The following is a 13,955-nucleotide window of genomic DNA, read 5'->3' as shown; positions in this document are numbered from 1 at the left end:
GATCTTACCCTACTCTAGCATACCTAAAATAACGATCAATGACTGCTGCAGGATATCCTTATACCCTTCCTTAACTTACACTATAATCCAGCATATGTAATTTATTGTGCAAGCCTGTAAAATGTAATTAGCCTAGCAACGAAGGATCTTACGCTACCCTAGCATACCTAAAATTGCGATCAGGATATCCTTATGCCCTTCTTTAACTTACAGTATAATCCAATTTATGTAATTTACTGTGCAAGCCCTGTGAAATGTGATTAGCCTTGCAACGAAGGATCTTGCACTACCCTAGCATACCTAAAATTTCGATCAATGACTGCTGCAGGGTATCCTTATACCCTTCCTTAACTTACAGTATAATCCAGCATATGTAATTTATTGTGCAAGCCTGTAAAATGTGATTAGCCTTGCAACGAAGGATCTTACCCTACTCTAGCATACCTAAAATTACGATCAATGGCTGCTGCAGGATATCCTTATACCCTTCCTTAACTGACACCATAATCCGGCATATACAATTTATTGTGCAAGCCTGTAAAATGTGATCAGCCTTGCCACGAAGGATCTTACCCTACTCTAGCATACCTAAAATTACGATCAATGACTGCTGCAGGATATCCTTATGCCCTTCCTTAACTGACACTATAATCCAGCATATGCAATTTATTGTGCAAGCCTGTAAAATGTGATTAGCCTTGCAACGAAGGATCTTACCCTACCCTAGCATACCTAAAATTGCAATCAACAATTTTTGCAGAGATATTGCGGAGGTCTTGTAAGCTAGCCACTTGTACCTTTACACGCAGCTTTTACGATCGGCTTTTTCTCTTCCAAGAGTTAGAACAGTCTGCAACACCGCTGTAGGACAAGGATTAAAGCGAAGGGATGGCTTCTAGCTGCTCTTGAGAGTGGATTGTGCAGCGGATTGCTAAGCTACCATGGAGATGCTAGCTTGGTGTTGGCTTGTGATGGTAGCACGCCTCTATCCAGACGCTATAGAGACTGCGTAGAGGAAAGTCGAACATGCGACACTAGACTGTCGATTCTACAGCGTTGAAAATAGGCATCATGATTAATGGTGCATCTCATACATGGCATTGCGTTCGAGTTGGTTGATCGGCGTCTAGACCCCATTTTGAGTTGAAACACTTGCTGATTTTGAGCGTTTTCAGTATCAACTGTAAAAGGGGCGATATAGAGCTCCGCCGTAACGCTATAGTGTAGAACTTGAGGCCTCGTATCCAATAGGCATTTCAGCAGAGTTTACAATGGAATAGACTGTATCATAGCTCATGTATCATACAATAGATAGTCCTTTTTGCCTGTCTGCTATTGCATACAAATGATAGTATACATGCTGAAACATCCAAGATACCATCAAGAGACAGTATAAGATCGAAGACGAGAGAGAAAGTGGATCCCTTCAGTGCAGAAAAGATCCGCCCAAGCTCCAAATTTCTGCCGGACGATTTCTTCCTTTCCTGCCTGACTTTGGTGGAATTTTGCCTTATTCCATTGGATTTGCATAGTATACAGCCCAACAAGGATGCAGTGCTACCAGAATCTACGCTTGTAAGTCTATCTTAGTCTATCAATGGATTATAAAATGAATGCAACATGGCGCAAATGATCGTAGTCCATAAATCTTACATCAGCAGCTTGCATGGCGTCCACTTGGACAATTATGGATGTTGATTTGACAACTTGATTTTCATCATCATCATCATCATCGTCATCGATTACATCATCGACAAGTAGAGTAGAGACAAGGCTTAAGCAATTTGTTTATCAATAGAAAGTGTTAGGGTACGATTTCCTACATCGTGTGTAGGTTAGGATGGAAAATGGACGCATTACCATCCATGCCAATCGGTGAAAAAGGATAAGCAATATCAATCGTCCGTTCTTTTGACCAATTGACCAATCCATCAGGACGTCAATGAATCACAGACTGATGGCTAAAATCGACTGGTATTTTTGCATTAGATCGGATCTGTATGTCTTAGCCATGGTTTACATACTGTTATCATGGATGGTGATAGCCTTTCATGCTTGCTATGTACGCCAAAAGTAGTCTGCCTAGGTTGGACGATATTGATATTCAACCGGTGTAAAATCAATAGGAAATCAGTTCCTATTGATTTTACAACTATCGAAGAAAAAATAGAATGTTGACAATAGGAGAGAAATAGACAACATCACAAGTTAAGAAAGATCTCCACCACTGTTTGATGTGATCATTCCGTTCATACAATTAATCCAATTACCCTATAGACATTAGTATCTACTTCTTCAAATATAAAAGATAAATATATGTAATCTATTTCTTCTTGTACATGCAGTGGATTGATCATTCTGAATTTTACCATTTCTTAACTATGACGCTATCGTCCATTGATTCATTTTCATTTTATACCGAGTATCAAGACTCCATGCTGATGATGGCTCATATTTTATTGATAAAGGATTACTTGCCTTGTATCTAATGCATTTTCAATGTATTTCTACTATTAAATATTTCAAGGACCCAATGGATCGTTTTCTATTACTTAATCTCTCTATTTTCATTGTGTATTACAGGTATATCGCTGACGATAAATTCTATGTTGAGCCTCGCGATGGCAAAGGCCCTATGGCCAAAATGTTGGAAATTGATAGAATAAATGGAGATATGAGATTAGTAGGTTGGTCGTTAGTAAACCATTTAGTTATTTCTCCATCCATAATAAAGAAATTGCATAGCCGTGAAGATATGCAGTTGGCAACAAACTAACCTATCTCTACCACTATTTTACCATCGTATTAGCTGACATGAACTGTAGTATTAATTGCCAACAGAATAACTATATTATCCTTTCTCTACAGTATTGAATAGATGTTGTAGTCCATTGCAATAAAGTAATGAAATATTCAAACATTTTGTTACAGAAAATACTGGAGAAATACCTGGTAGTGTAACATCCAAAGAAATTTTTGGTATATTTGGTATCATCCACTTAATTTCTTGTAAGAATTCAATAGTATTAATGTAACTAGATGAAGTGAATAACATGCAATTCAAATGTTTGAGATTAAAAATTTATAGAGGTTGCCTTTTCGAGAATTAGTGTCTTTCTTGATGTTATACATATATCATGTAGCTGTCATTGATTAGAATACAATTTTAATATAGATCTTGGTGTTGATTGTCTAACTGCATTGGAACGTTATTGTCCAGATATTTCATCGATGTAAACCAGCCATTTCATACTATTAGTAACTGTTGCATATTATAGATACAGTTTAGAAGATCATCGTTCAGTATCCTTAGTGAAGCTAAATAATACTTTCGATTACTGTTGTTAAGTTACAAAGACTGACATAGAATGAAGTTGGTACTATTCAATTTCTGATAATTAAATTTATCAACCAATTATGGATAATAAAAATGTCGCACAATTATACTCTCAGTACTGTACTGTTATTAATTATTACTGCAGTGATGCTTATATTTCTTGATGCCTAAATAAGTATGTATTTTACATTTATTATTATGCGCACATCATTAATTTTTGTTTTGTTAATTCAAATTTTTCCATAACTTAATTAGGTCCATATCTTATTATCATTACTGGAAGAAGTCGCATTGGTGATATTAATGGAGAGACTATTTGGAAAATAAACAAATTAGAGGTGCTATCGTTTAGAAGAGGGACCTATCATTTAAATGAAGAGCAGGTACTAGAAATCAGTATTCTGATCACGCTTTTCTAAAAAATTGATGCTTTTGGTCTTGTGCTATAGCAACGATATAATATTTTTTTATTAAACCTTTCAAAAATTACCGGATAAGTTGTACTGTCTCCAGTGATACTACTTGTATTAGTTGACAGTTGTAAAAAGCAAAACTTTTTGATGCTAAAAAATGATTGGGTTCTTATCCTAAAATACTGTTTAGCTTTACACTTGTTTTTAAATTAATAAGAAAGAAAAGGTGTAATTTTTATTTTAAGAAATATTTGACAATTGTTACAATGTTGTTCATTTCCTCACAGCAAAATATAAACAAGCATTACGTCTCTCTACTCGAATATGCATGCAGCATGGAGGGTCTTTACTTTTCATACACTTACGATATTACACACACATTACAACGCCTTCAAAAGACCAGCCCAGAATTTAAAAGTATGGCTTTATATGAAAGGGTATGAAATACGATGATAGAATATCTCAATTTTGTATGACTATTTTTGGTTAATGCGGTTAAAATTATTTACCATTTTCATATTCTAAGCAGAGAAATTAGATCTGTAGCTAATTGATATGAAACCGTGAAGGTTTAATGCTGACATATCTCATGCTTAACCTGAATTTTGTAGGCTGACCATAGATTTGTTTGGAATCTCCACGCTCTAAGAGATCTAATGGCACAACCTGATGTAATTTTTGACCTCATTTTAAGATTTATCTTAGTATCGTCGATCATAGAAATGACCGAGTTATTACATCAACTGTACAATAATGTATAATTAAGTTTACGTAGAAGTGCAGTAAATTATTCAAGACACTGTTATATCTAAGATATTGGATCTCTTTTCATTCAATTTATATAGCTACAACAATATATCTTACCTGTTATGTGTGGCTGTATCCTTGAAATGAAGTTGAGATTTTTAAGTAGTTATAGTTAAAGAGGTTTTTGAATTGCATCTAGCATACTATGTCAGCATAAAGCAAACTTTATCCTTAACAATGGTTGTAGTTGTATTTATTAAAACATGCACTATAAAAAGATACTCTGTCGACATGATATTAATATCAAGGAGGAACATTTTTAGAGTTGGTAAGAATTACTGACGGTTAATTAAAAAATTAGGAAGATGATCCCTTAAATGACTATAAGAGACTTTGCATAAAAGTTCTGTATAATTACTGCAGTTATATCGTAAAACTGAAAGAATTCACTTTTATTATAATTCTAATTATTGTAGGAACGCGGTATTTCACCCGTGGAATCGATGAGGATGGTAATGTTGCAAACAATGTTGAGACTGAACAGGCTATTATCTACAATGGCAATAAATCATCATTTGTTCAAGTTGGTTAAATACTGAATTTCGTAACTGAAAACGATATCCATAGTGTAAAATTTTGACAGCTTACACCGTCTTTATTAGATTCGCGGATCTATTCCTTTATTCTGGAAACAAAGGCCTAATCTGAAATATAAGCTAAAACCAGAAGTGATGGCTGACGCTGATCACGTATGTCGTTGTGTAACTGTAATATTGTTGTTTTGATTTATTTTCTTTGTTTAATTATAAATTATTGAGTATATTTTCTTGACATGTGTTCTTAATATGCACACATTGTAAAATCTGATCCAATTTATTTTTACTACTATTCATTTGAAAATCTTTGATTTATTACTGTCTAGATAAACATATTTTATAGCCAAACTCATACTGCAATCCGCTAATGAATTACATATATGCAATTTACCAGTGCTATTTTGTACTTCTGTTTTACTATGCAGTTGCGTATTTATAAATTTAGCGTACTTCCGCTTTGAAACATGTCAATTTGATTTTTAGGGATTAGCTGCCAGTCGTCACTTTGATCAGCAAATTCTTCAATACGGTCATCAAACTTTAATTGATTTGGTATGTGTCTCAAATACCCTATTTTTATCAAATAAGATTGTTATTTTTATGATGATAGCTGTCTATTTACAAAGATTGACGATTGGGTTGTTTTTAGATTAATCAAACAGGCAGCGAACAGTCTCTGGGTATCGCTTACAAAGGAGTTGTTGAACAAATCAATTATAAAGAAGTGAGGTAAAAGCAATTTAAGCTGTAATCTGAAAAATGTTGTAATTTAATTTAATTGTCTCGGTCAGACTTATGATAAGGTTATAATGTATCATCTGCTGTTAGGTACGAGGCATTCGATTTTCATCATGAGTGTAAGAATATGAAATATGAAAAGCTTTCAATACTATTAGATCGCTTGGAGAGCGATCGAGTTCGATATGGTTATTTTATGGTTCGAAATGATGGATCAGTTGTTAGCGCTCAAACAGGGGCATTCAGAACTAATTGCATTGATTGTCTGGACAGGTAACAGATGTCTAGATCAATCAGTTTTATCTTATAGTTCTTTCTAATTTTGTGCTGTAATATATTATTTCAGAACTAACGTAGTACAAAGTATGTTAGCGCATCTTTCTGTTCAAGATCAACTACAGGTTTTTTGATATCTTTCATAGAGGAGAGTGCTTTATTAAATCAGTTTAGAAATTCTTTAATAAATAAAATTTAATTTAAAATTGAATTAGCGACTGGGGATCTTAAGTAGCGGAGAGAAATTGTCTGATCAGAAAGAATTTCAAAACGTTTATATGAACGGTAAGATTTTCTCAAGTCTAAATTATTTCCATATAATAAATCTGACATTTTATCAAATAAACATTATTTATCATTAACTAGTATTTTATTACATTATGGTATAGCCTGGGCGGACAATGCAAATACTGTTAGTACCCAATACAGTGGAACTGGAGCTTTAAAAACAGACTTTACTCGGTAATCTCTATTACGTATTCTGTCGCTTTAGTTTAACTTTAAGGATCTTTATTGACGGTCCTGATTGAATAACTAATCAACTTATCTATCTCTTCCGACCGTTTATAGAACTGGAAAACGTACAGTTGCTGGAGCGTTCAATGATTTCGTTAATTCTGCTACAAGATATTATAAGAATAATTTTACAGATGGATTTAGACTAGTAATGATGTTTTCTAGCTAATTAAAATTGCATCGTGTTATAGACTATTCTAACACTTTGTACAATTTTTGTTTATGTCTCCTAGGATTCTTTAGCATTACTTCTAGGTACTTATAATGTGAATGTAAGAGAAGGCATTGATTTCCCCTCCCCATTGAAGAAGGGACAAAGACGTAGACTTGTGGTTAGAATTCAATTGTTTTACGTGATCGTTAGTTCATAGATCTTATTGGATAGTGGGTCAAAGTACTGACATTTTTATTTTTGTTTTGATTGTGTAGTTGCCTTTGATAATACTATTTTGCCTTTCCATGCTAATGATATCGCTGGTTATTCCGGAAAGTGAGTCTTAATGTATATTGGCTAATGCTCTAGTAATGGTATACGGATGTATTTACATATCATGAAATCTTGAAAGTCAAGCTACATAAAGGCACTTTTTATGTTATCGTGCACTACGCAGTTATTTTGCTAATATTAATCTAATTGCTATAATTTCATTTTTATTTATGTTAGCAAACTTACAATTACAATTTGGTTACGTCCTTTTTTGGGGTGTTGGCGTTTTGGTTACATTGGGCTTCATGTTTCGTAGTGGAACTGATTTTGTAAACATGCCTTCTCTTGTTTCGGTGTAACAGTTGTTTGTCACCCCTTCACTCACTTAAGTTGATAGATCACGATTTAGATATCTGCATAGTAGTATATTAGTTATATGAAAAGAAATGATAGAAATTTTCAATTTATCGCAGGATTATTATAAAGAAATGTAAGCTGATTTGTTATGCTAGCTTTTCACAGACTGTGGATGCGTATAAATCTTATGGAGCATCAACATCTATTTGTTGTTTAATTAATTAAGTAATTACAGTTACTAATCTTAGTTATTAGTTAATCTGTCAAGTCGTACGTTATGATTATATTTACAAGATAATTCTATTTTATGCTACAGATGGATTTCGTATCACTATTAACCTTAGACACAGCAATTTACACTTTGTTCAAATGAGTTTTTATTAAGATTAAATTTAAAAATGAGAAAATTGTCTCCAAATTTTAAATCTTGTATTCATTTGGTTGGCTATTGATAACAAGTATGACAGTACAAAAGACAGTAACAACCGTAGTCTTTCGTTACGGTATTTCTTAAACTTATAAAGTAAATTAGATTAAAATGTCACGATTATAATGGATAGTTGGTGGAAGAAAATAGCGTATAATCCTAGCATAAATTTCTTCTATACCCACGAAAACAATTCATGAAATTATACGATATATATATTTTTATAGTAAATTCACAGTAGTCGCATCTACTGCATTCGCAGATTAATCATGCATTACCGAGAAGATAAGGTTGCTTGAAATCTGACTTGTAGCTTTCTTTCTCGTTAAGTACATTTAAAAGTGATTGACTTTAACGTTAGCAATGACGATGATAACTGGTATATATATATATATACATTTATCTTCAGAAAAAATGTTTAGAATTTATCGTAAATGCTAGTATGATTGATTTCTTCGTCAAAATATATAAATAAATTTGATTATGTAAACTAATTCCAACAAGAATGCTAAACTGAAGTCATGGGGCTATATTCGAAATCAGGGCTATCGTGCTACCGCTTTCAATTTCTTGACTTTGAAGAGATTTGTTTAGATCAACATAGTTTTGAGATTCATTATGGCGTAGCTTGAATATCTGCACTCAGAAAGGAAATTTAATTAACCCTGAGATTGCACAAACACCCAATTTACGCACAATTACAATCGAAGCTAAGTGATTTAGTGCCAATTCCCTTACGTATTACAGGATAAAAGGCATCTCAAAGTATGAAATTTTAAAATAATCCATTAAAATGTTATTCTTAGATAGGGTGGCCACGTTCTAGTTAAAGTATTTGTTTACCTTAGAGTTAGAGCCCAGAGTTTTTCTATGGTAAAGAATATTGTCTAGGACCTTACCACCTGCCCATTTCTAGATTGTCGTAATCAAAATTGAATTATTTGTTCTTTTAGTTTAGCAAGTAAATTTTTTGTATATGTATATATATCGCATTGTACAGTACATACCGAAGAAAAGAACATTGGAATTTTCTGTCCATCTGGTAATACAATATTAAAATATAATCTTTCCTCCTATATATTGACGTAAAAAGGAGCTTTTCCGTTAGATGGATCTTGAGCTATTTATTCTATGTTTACGCTTTGAACCGGAATTATAATGCATCGAATAAATTACTGTGGCCAGTATTTTCTGAGTAATGTATTGTAATGTTTGCGAAAATTATTCTAGTCTACTAGGTAACATTAAATCAAGATATAATCTTTCTTTAAAGTGGAGTAAGACTCAATCTTTCAGTTAGAATGACCTCGAGCTATTTATCTTTTGCTTCGAATCAGAATCACAATGTATCAGGCAACGAACGTGATCAGGGCTTACTAAATAATGTAGTGCAATCTTTACATTTAAACTAATGTTTTTTACGGGTTGGTGAGTTAGAAATCAGTAATATGTAAGGACATTTAAGATGAATTACCTGTGGTATACTAGAACTTCCGGTTGCTTTCATTTTAAGCTTCATTGCAGAGATAATAGTAGCAGTTTTCTTTCCTTTTTCACTCATGGGCCCTAGATAGGGCATAAACATTGATAGAAACGGATTATTTAATCATTTCAAAACACTGCCAGACTAATTTTGATTCTACCATTTGGCTAGAATGATATACCAAATTGGATAATTTGTAAATAGCTAACGAATAAACGTAAAGTAGTAATGTGTTAAAGTAGAGTGATATTGTTTATTGACCTTTTCTCTTATTAGTACCGGTGTTAGTGTTTACATTTATTTGAGGTTTAATTTGTATTTTATTATCTTTCTTCAAGTTGATGCAATTATGATCAAGTTGATTTCGATGCCTAATCATTTGATATGATGGTTTCGAAAACAGTTGTATTAGATGAGATATTATTTTAACTTTTATAGGAACTCTAATATATAGTGCTGTTGGTAAGGCAAAACTTACTTGAGACAAAATAATTTCTTGCAATCTTCACATTCTACCCATACTGTTGAAATTTGATTGCAATCATTCATAGAACACTTCGATTCGGATAATAGTTGACTAGGAAGTGTTTCTAGCACATTATCAACCTGCACAGACATTTAAAAAGTTTCAGTGGGATATAAAAATATCTACCTGTATTCAAGTCGGTAGTTGTTCAGAAATATACTTCAAGCACTAACAAGTTAAGAAATGATAAATTACAACTATTATTATACGTCGTCTGCCATTGGTAATATGAAAGAATGTATGGTAAATGTAGTTAAGAGCAATCATTTGCAATAATACTGTAGGAGAGCTGGTAAAGTAGTCTTTCATTATTAGCACAATTTTTGCTTATGCAATTCACATATTGTCTGTATCAGCAGTAAGATCATGAATTTATTACACGTAATCCAATTACAGAAGTCCAGTCGAATAGATAATACTAGCAACCAATATTTATCTGAAGATTAGAATTTAAGTACGTCCAATAGCTATTTTTTGATCATATCTATACAAATAGAGCTCTTTTAAAGCTAAATCAACAGTAGATCCAGATAACATGCTGTATATGAATTAAAATCATATTCCTTTCAGTGAACAAATGCTTGAGTCTGTCTAGCCTAATTGATGTCTTAGTATTTAAAATAAATATTATTGATAAAAACCTGATTTGGGCATTGATGAGTATCGAATTGGATGTGATCCTTGCTAATTGATTTGAAGAAAGAATATGTACTTGAATGTAGTGAAGCTATTGGATAAGTTATTGTTGTCAGCATGTTATATAGAAGTAAATTAGATATAACTTAAATATAATAATACCACATCTAGGGCTGTTGACAGTAATTAATAGGTATATATAAGCAATGTTTATGATCATTCAAGTATATTGATTTCAGCTTCATAGAATGCAATACTAATGATAGAAATTTCGTTCTCCTACTAAATTCCATAAGTGTTGAGCGATCTTTATTCGCAATCTTTATGTTCTAAACAGGTTAGGTAATGTATTGTATCTATCTACGTTTTCTTCTGTTGTTATTGTTCTTAGTCCTTCTTTTCTAAGATTTGCTGTTGTAAGAAGTCTTTCCTTGTCTGTTAGAGCTTGTTGTACTATTACATCGTATCTCAATCGTTAGAGAATCAGTAATAAATCTGTTACAGTATTATAAATTCTTGTAAGATTTACACGCTGAATGGAGTTACCATAGTAGAGCAGATTTTGTTATAATAAAGAAAAGTAACTTTATAGAATTACAGGAAATGATATTCATAAATAAGCGTGAGAGACTACGATGCAGCAGAATACAACATCAAGAAACTGCCATCTTATCCTAGTAACAATAATCATATGAATAGGACGATCTAAGATGATGGAATAGATTTATATTCTACGCTATGATTGAATGATTCTATTACCAGCAGAAAATTTCATTCATTCTTACCAAAATATTGCTGAGCATCTAGGGCATGTAAACGGTAGAAAATCTATAAAATAATGCCAATCAAAGCCTCAATCATGACCATCAGAATGATATTCTATCCAGATGGGAACAATTTATTCCTACTGTGCTCATTTCTGGGCGCAAAATCAAATGGATTGCTAGTTATTTCTACTTACCAAGTCGATTGCATTCCTTCCAATGGCAATGTTGGCCGATATCCATAGTCGAAGTTGTCGAGTGTGGGGGTCCTCTGATCCAGAGCAATTGTATGTGTATATGGGATCTCGTGCAAAGTAAGATGTCACCCTCTTTCTCGTTCTAGTGGTATCATCTTATCTATTCAATATAAAGAGACGCCTGATTCGGTGTAGCGTTGACCTTTCATTTTGCACAGTATTGTACAGTATGGTAAAATTACTACGGTATCGTACACAAAGCTCGTTACTGTATAGTTTATTGCTGGCGTTCCTCAGCAAACCAGCACCTCCAAAAATTCTGGCTAGCTGGAAAGTGCAATCGATTGGTGAAAATGGGCTCCAATGAGTGAATTTATTGCTAAATTGAGAAGATTAGAGGGTAGAACACGTTCAGGAATGTATCATGGATTATTGCTTGAAGCAATTACAGCCTATCTATAGGAAAATTCTAGATCAATTGGTGCTATGGGAAGCTGCACACAATAGCTCCAAGAAATGTCTACAATCTTTGACCAATCTTGCTGATCAACTCCAGGCTACAAGGACTTGCGATCAAAAAGGATTATGGCAAAAAACGCAACTAGGTCAATTTCAAGATTTAATTATCCGTCTAAATTATAAGCAAGTTCAAGCTATGGAAGCCTTGATGAATGCCTTGAAGACTGATTTGTAAGTGACGACCTTGTAATGTGGAGATAGTAAGGGATCCATACTGATCGAGCAAATTGTTTCTTCGTATGTAAAATATCTCTATAGGTCAATTAGACACATTGATACTGTGTTCACGTATTATATATACATATATAGAGTCAAAATATAGTAGATCCTTGTGGATCTTTAGTATTTTAATAGAGATAAGTATATTCGAACTCTCTTTAATAAATGGATGGATTAGACTAGCACTTGACGAAGATGATAAAATTAATAAAATGATTGATGATCAAATTATAGTAAATACTTATAAGCGTTTGAATATATATCTATTCCAAGGAAGATGATCGTATTGCTACTCTCTTTAATGAATATACAGTACAGACTAGATTAACTATTGGTTGTAGATAATTTGCGCAAGTTGATACGTCTAGTCGATCAGAATTGAAACAAAAATCATTGCACTAGTTATGGTAGTATGAGTTGCCTATCGTCTTGCAATGACAGTAAATCAATTTCCTTAATTGGTTATGTATTATAATTTATCTCAAAACATTAATAAAAGTTATCTATTGTAAAATAAATACATGCATGAAATGGAATATTTGTTCGTGGATAATAATTCATGTATCAATCCTTACTATCGTCCTATCAAATGAATAACTGCTTATTTTTGATGTTGAGCACTTTAGGTCCGTTGTCATTATAATTTTTTCCTATCATACTAATTGTTCTAATCGTATCTCACTATTAATAGGATGACATGTAACGATATTACTAATACCATTGCAAGATTTAAAGCATCTGCTTTTAGTATATACCAGAAATATGCAGGTAAGCTTACATGATATTTTATCTCTAGCAATTTTTGTATGTTGAAAACAAACTTAGGATACATGCATTTCCTATACATGCAGATGAAATTCAGCTGCAGGATGCTGTTATGCCAACTGCTACATGTCCTGCCCTTGTTGATCTTCTCGATTGGTTAGAGGAGATAGAACGATTTTATTACAACTGGTACAGTGATTATATTATTTCGTAGACGATATTGTAAATAATTTTATAAAAGTGATGTTCACTGCATTATAGTAAAGTCTTGTCTTGGCTAATGTTAGAGAGTCGATTGAATCATTGCCATCTTGTCTATGTTATTATTAACTGTAGTTCTTATTAGAAAGAAATGACAATTTCATAAATATATTAAATAGGTACCTCACGAAGAAGCGAGCACTACATGATATAAATTATGAGGATATTGATACCATCAATACTATGCAGGAATTATGGAATGAAAATGATTGTATTCACTATTTAAAAGGTATGCATAAATCACTTCTCTCCGAGGTATGCCTTCCTGATTACTTGTAAGCTAATTATTGATAATACTGCTAACCTTTTCTATTTAGATGCTAGAGAACAAATTGGCGTTTTCTTATCCAAAGCATTTTAAGATAGGTTTCTTATGAATGATAATTATAGTAATGTTATCATGCTATGGTTTCAACGAAACATAATTAATTAATGTACAGACTTCACTATATTTACATCAATAATTACATTTACATTCAACGCTGTACTTATTCACTTTATCACTTATTTCTCTATATAATGTAATCAACTAGTAAATGGATAGTGTAAAATGCCGAATAAAGGCAATATTAAGACTTTCAGCTTCTTTTCTATGTAAAATTCCATCTCTATTCAATACTGCACTTATTCACTTTACCACCTATTTCTATATAAACTGTAATCAACCAACAGCCTATTTCTATAATTATTATACGTACTATAATCAACCATCAGGTTGATAGTGTAAAAATATTGCATTAAGGGCGATATC

The 13,955-nt window shown here is 32.7% G+C and overlaps 3 protein-coding genes across 3 annotated transcripts; 2 read left to right on the top strand and 1 right to left on the bottom strand.

Annotated features, from left to right (window-relative positions):
- Window positions 1-2,942: 2,942 nt before the first annotated feature.
- TRIADDRAFT_24656 (uncharacterized protein) lies at window positions 2,943-7,409 on the top strand (the record flags this gene model as incomplete). Its single annotated transcript, XM_002111946.1, has 18 exons — window positions 2,943-3,009; window positions 3,593-3,720; window positions 4,038-4,187; window positions 4,362-4,421; window positions 4,596-4,629; window positions 4,745-4,825; window positions 4,974-5,080; window positions 5,160-5,253; window positions 5,584-5,645; window positions 5,743-5,822; window positions 5,922-6,104; window positions 6,178-6,232; window positions 6,323-6,392; window positions 6,497-6,569; window positions 6,678-6,771; window positions 6,857-6,952; window positions 7,053-7,113; window positions 7,288-7,409. Coding segments are annotated over 18 exons (1,617 nt in total), but the record flags the coding sequence as incomplete, so codon positions are not given.
- A 1,113-nt stretch (window positions 7,410-8,522) lies between these two features.
- Window positions 8,523-9,935, bottom strand: TRIADDRAFT_55564 (uncharacterized protein; the record flags this gene model as incomplete). The annotated part of the gene is made up of 6 exons (XM_002111457.1): window positions 8,523-8,567; window positions 8,678-8,746; window positions 8,842-8,907; window positions 9,309-9,400; window positions 9,579-9,688; window positions 9,796-9,935. 6 exons carry the CDS (start codon window positions 9,933-9,935, stop codon window positions 8,523-8,525), a joined length of 522 nt encoding a protein of 173 aa, XP_002111493.1.
- Window positions 9,936-11,462: 1,527 nt separating this feature from the next.
- TRIADDRAFT_55563 (uncharacterized protein) lies at window positions 11,463-13,565 on the top strand (the record flags this gene model as incomplete). Its single annotated transcript, XM_002111945.1, has 6 exons — window positions 11,463-11,557; window positions 11,903-12,130; window positions 12,870-12,946; window positions 13,030-13,099; window positions 13,324-13,433; window positions 13,522-13,565. 6 exons carry the CDS (start codon window positions 11,463-11,465, stop codon window positions 13,563-13,565), a joined length of 624 nt encoding a protein of 207 aa, XP_002111981.1.
- Between the last annotated feature and the right edge of the window lie 390 nt (window positions 13,566-13,955).

Source organism: Trichoplax adhaerens, genomic scaffold, assembly GCF_000150275.1.
Source record: "Trichoplax adhaerens TRIADscaffold_4 genomic scaffold, whole genome shotgun sequence".
Taxonomy (NCBI): Eukaryota; Metazoa; Placozoa; class Uniplacotomia; order Trichoplacea; family Trichoplacidae; genus Trichoplax; species Trichoplax adhaerens.
Note: the sequence above shows the minus strand (reverse complement) of the source record. Positions and strands in the feature narration are given on the sequence as shown.